The 4873-nt window shown below is 41.3% G+C and overlaps 1 protein-coding gene across 1 annotated transcript; it reads left to right on the forward strand.

Annotated features, from left to right (window-relative positions):
• Positions 1–207: 207 nt before the first annotated feature.
• Positions 208–4494, forward strand: LOC139844942 (NF-X1-type zinc finger protein NFXL1). Its single transcript, XM_071835161.1, has 2 exons — positions 208–529; positions 873–4494. Exon 2 carries the CDS (start codon positions 879–881, stop codon positions 4269–4271), a length of 3393 nt encoding a protein of 1130 aa, XP_071691262.1. The 5' UTR covers positions 208–529; positions 873–878; the 3' UTR covers positions 4272–4494.
• The last annotated feature ends 379 nt before the right edge of the window (positions 4495–4873 follow it).

The raw sequence follows: 4873 nt of genomic DNA on the forward strand, positions 1-4873 counted from the left end.
AAAAAAAAGAAAAAAAAATATATATACCAATCCCTTTGGTTGTGTGTGGGTGAGGAGGATATTTGTTTGGAGACCACGCAAATACAAAAAAGGGAAAGAAAAAAGTAATTGGCTTGGTGGCCAAGGCGGTTCGGGTTAGTCGAGTCGGCCTTTGTTTGGATCCTTTCCTTCGCCTATAAAAGTATAAATAACATAACACTACACTACAATCACCGGCCCAAATTAATTCAATCGGGTTTTTTTGTGGGTTTAACCCGACTCATATTATTTTGCGTTTTCTATTTCTCCATCTCTCCACCCTAAACCAAAACTAAAACCTTCCCCCTTTTCCTCCCTTCTCCAATCAATTTGTTAATCGCCCTAATATCATCTTCTTGTTAACCTAGCTCATATAATACAAATCTCACTCCGTTTATCTCCATTTTTTTAATCACTTTATTATTTCTTCGAACTTAATTCGATTAGGTTTTGTTCGGTATTATCAGATTTGGATTCGCGCGATTCAAATCTCTCATCTATCTCTAATCAGGTAACCTATTTGATTTTATCGTTATCTTGCAGATTACACGTATCTATACGTATAAATATGAATTCATTTGATATAATTTTGCTAGAAATTACTCGTATGTTTATTGATTTGAATGAATAAATAATTTTGGATCAAATATTTCGTGATGTCGGTTATGTTACAGCTCCTTTAGGGCTTTATTTTTACTAGATTAGATACATATATAGATACAGATACAGATACAAGATATAGATATAGATATATACGTGCGAATGAACATCAATAGAGCTGGTGTGGTAGGGATGTCAATTTTACTAATGGTATGATGATGTCACTATTTAATACTGTATGTATTTGTATGTAGGTGGATATGAGCTCTCACGTTCAAAATGATAGAAGAGAGAATAATAATGATGCCAATAATAATAGGAGGCCCAGGTTTCCTCCTCGTCGCCAACAATGGATTGCGAGAGGTGGCGTAACAGCCACAACCACAATTCACCCTGCTGTAGTACCAGATGTTAATGCTAATACTTTTATCTCATCTTCAAGGGTGGCATCTGATTCAAATGGAAATGGGAATGGAAATGTTGGTTTATTGCCAATGCCACATTCACAAAATAGGGGAAATTTGAGGAGGCAGCACAATCATCATCATCATCACCAGCAGCAGCAGAATATGCATAATATGAATAGGGTTTCAAATCATAATACTAGTAGAGATAGAAGAAAAGATGTTTCAAAAAGCACCACAGGAGGAAGAGGAGTAGGAGGAGGAGGATCCTCTTCTTCTTTATTACCTCAACTTGTTCAAGAGATTCAAGAGAAACTTTTAAAGGGGACGATTGAGTGCATGATTTGTTATGATATGGTCAGGCGGTCAGCCCCTATTTGGTCTTGCTCTAGCTGTTTCTCAATCTTCCATTTACATTGTATCAGGAAATGGGCTAGTGCACCAACTTCTATTGATCTGTCTGCTGAGAAAAATCAAGGGTTCAATTGGCGCTGCCCGGGATGTCAAACAGTCCACTTCACCTCCTCCAAGGATATGCATTATATCTGTTTTTGTGGAAAAAGGCAGGACCCACCTTCAGATCCATATCTCACCCCTCATTCTTGTGGAGAACCTTGTGGAAGGCCACTTGAAAAGGAGCTTCCTCTTGTTGTTTCTGGCTCCGATTTTGCAAGAAGGGATGATGTTTGTCCCCATCGTTGTGTTTTGCAGTGTCACCCTGGACCTTGTCCTCCTTGTAAAGCTTTTGCTCCTCCTAGAATATGTCCATGTGGGAAGAAAACGATAACTACAAGATGCTCTGATATGAAATCTCTTCTTACTTGTGGCCAGCCCTGTGGAAAACTTTTAAGCTGTCAACGTCATCGTTGTGAGAAGACTTGTCATGTGGGTCCATGTGATTCTTGTGATCTTCACATTGAAGCCTCTTGTTTCTGCAATAAAAAGACCGAGATAGTAGTTTGTGGTGACATGGCTGTCAAGGGACAAGTGAATGTACAAGATGGCATCTTTTCATGTAACTTCCAATGTGGAAAATCTCTTGGTTGTGGAAACCATGTCTGCAAAGATACATGTCATCCTGGTGTTTGTGGGGACTGTCAACTATTGCCCGAAAAGGTTACAACGTGCTATTGTGGTAAATCAGGTTTACTTGAGGAACGTCATAGTTGTTTGGATCCGATCCCAACTTGTTCTCAGATATGTGACAAAACCCTCCCATGCGGATTACATCGTTGTAAAGAGACATGCCATCCGGGTTCATGTGCACCATGTCGGGTTATGGTTACTCAAAAATGTCGATGTGGATCATCTTCTCGAAATACTGAATGCTTTAACACCATCATGGATGTAGACACGTTCACATGTGATAAACAATGTGGGCGCAAGAAGAGTTGTGGTAGACACCGTTGCAGCGACAAGTGCTGCCCACTTTCAAATTCCAAAGGAAACCACCAACTCACTCAGGGTTGGGACCCGCACTTGTGTTCCAAACCATGTGAGAAGAGACTAAGATGCGGGCAGCATGATTGTGTGATGTTATGCCATAGTGGTCATTGCCCTCCTTGTCAAGAGACGATCTTCACTGACCTAACTTGTGCTTGCGGAAGATCATCAATTCCGCCTCCGCTACCTTGTGGTACGCCACCACCATCTTGTCAATACCCATGTTCGGTCTCTCAACCATGTGGTCATGTGTCTTCTCACAGTTGCCATTTTGGGGACTGTCCACCATGCTCGGTTCCTGTACCCAAAGAATGCATCGGGGGGCATGTGGTCCTTAGACACATACCGTGTGGTTCGAAGGATATCAGATGTAACAAACTATGTGGGAAGACAAGGCAGTGTGGGATGCATGCGTGTTTAAGGACTTGCCACCCTGCTCCATGTGATTCGTCGGGTGGTGAATCTTCATCTACATCTGGTGCCAAGGTGGCAACTTCATGTGGCCAGACGTGTGGGGCCCCGAGGAGGGACTGCAGGCACACATGTACTTCCCTTTGTCACCCTTATAATGCGTGTCCTGATGTAAGGTGCGAGTTTTCAGTCACGATAATGTGTTCATGTGGTCGAGTAACTGCAAATGTTCCTTGTGATGCTGGTGGTAGCAATAGTAGTTACAATGCTGATACTGTTCTTGAAGCGTCTGCAATTCAGAAATTGCCTCTGCCACTTCAGCCTGTGGAAGCAAATGGCAAGAAGATCCCACTTGGACAGAGGAAATTAATGTGTGACGACGAATGTTCGAAAATGGAACGTAAAAAAGTCCTTGCAGATGCTTTTGGTGTGAACTCAAATTTAGAGACGCTTCATTTTGGTGAGGGTAGTGCAGTTTCTGACACGTTAGGAGACCTTATTAGGCGTGATCCAAAATGGGTTTTGTCTGTGGAAGAAAGATGTAGAATGTTGGTTCTTGGAAAGGGTAGAGGTGGGCCCAGTGCTTTAAAGGTTCATGTGTTCTGTCCAATGTTGAAAGATAAGAGAGATGCAGTAAGGTTGATTGCAGAGAGATGGAAACTGTCGATTCATGCTGCTGGTTGGGAACCGAAACGTTTTATTGTGGTTCATGTTACACCAAAGTCAAAGGCACCTAGTCGGATTCTTGGTTCCAAAGGGTTGAACCCATCAAACTTGATACATGCACCTGCTTATGATTCTTTGGTGGACATGGATCCTAGGCTAGTTGTGGCTTTGTTTGATCTGCCAAGTGATGCAGATGTGAGTGCTTTGGTATTGAGGTTTGGTGGAGAATGTGAACTTGTGTGGTTGAATGACAAAAATGCACTGGCTGTGTTTAGTGATCCTGCTCGAGCTGCAACTGCTATGAGACGATTAGATCATGGGTCTGTTTACTATGGGGCAACGACTATAGTCAGCTCCATTGGTGGTACATCAACCGGGAGTAATGTTTGGGGTGGCTGTGGGTCCACAGCGCCTACAAATCCTTGGAAAAAAGCTGTTGTGCAGGAGCCATCGGATTCGTGGAGTGTTGCAGAAGAGTTGGGTAGCACAGAACAGTCGTCTTGGAAGGCAAAAGAAGGTCCGGCCGTTACAAGTGTATCGGTAAATAGATGGAGCATTTTGGACTCGGAAGTTGGTCAGGGTTCAGGTAGAGTCGGTGCTAGTAATACGGTGTCTGAGAATGAACCATCATCATCATCAACAACAGTAGCTGATGCAAATGGTTTGAATGTTGCTGCATTAAAACAGGATGATGTAGTTGAAGACTGGGAGAAGGCATATGAAGACTGAAATATGACTGGGCTATAAGTCATGTTCGCTAAATTGGATCAAGGTTGCCATGCCTAATGTTGACAGTGGTACTGTCCTTTTGTTTTTTCTTTTGTGATCTGGTTTATCAGGCAATCGTACAAGCATTTTATTATATATGAAAATGCAGTTATAAGGTCGGTTATCAACTTCAGAATCTGAAAACATTATCCAAACCTAATGATATACAGAGCGTTTTTGGCTAGTACACTAGTTTTTACATGTAGTGCATAATATTATTATCTTTGAACTTTGGTTTTTGTTGTCTTGCTATAAATCAAACCATAAGTTGTGAAAGGAATATGTGTCAGGTAACTTAGACGCTAGATGTGGTATTGTAACGGGTGGTTTAGTCGAGGGGTGATCTCAATCGCTATTAAAAAAAAAAAAAAAAAAAAAAAAAATACCACAGCTCAAACAACATACTTACTAATCGGTCAACGTCACTAATTTCCGTATTTAATTATTTATATAAGTTTTCATTATTTTCGCCAAAAGAAAGAATGAAAGATTATAATTGTGGTGATCAACTCACAACGTTTGGTAGCTATTCACTGTGTTTGAAGTTCGTTATGTAGCTATTT

This window comes from Rutidosis leptorrhynchoides, chromosome 4 (genome assembly GCF_046630445.1).
Source record: "Rutidosis leptorrhynchoides isolate AG116_Rl617_1_P2 chromosome 4, CSIRO_AGI_Rlap_v1, whole genome shotgun sequence".
Classification (NCBI taxonomy): Eukaryota; Viridiplantae; Streptophyta; class Magnoliopsida; order Asterales; family Asteraceae; genus Rutidosis; species Rutidosis leptorrhynchoides.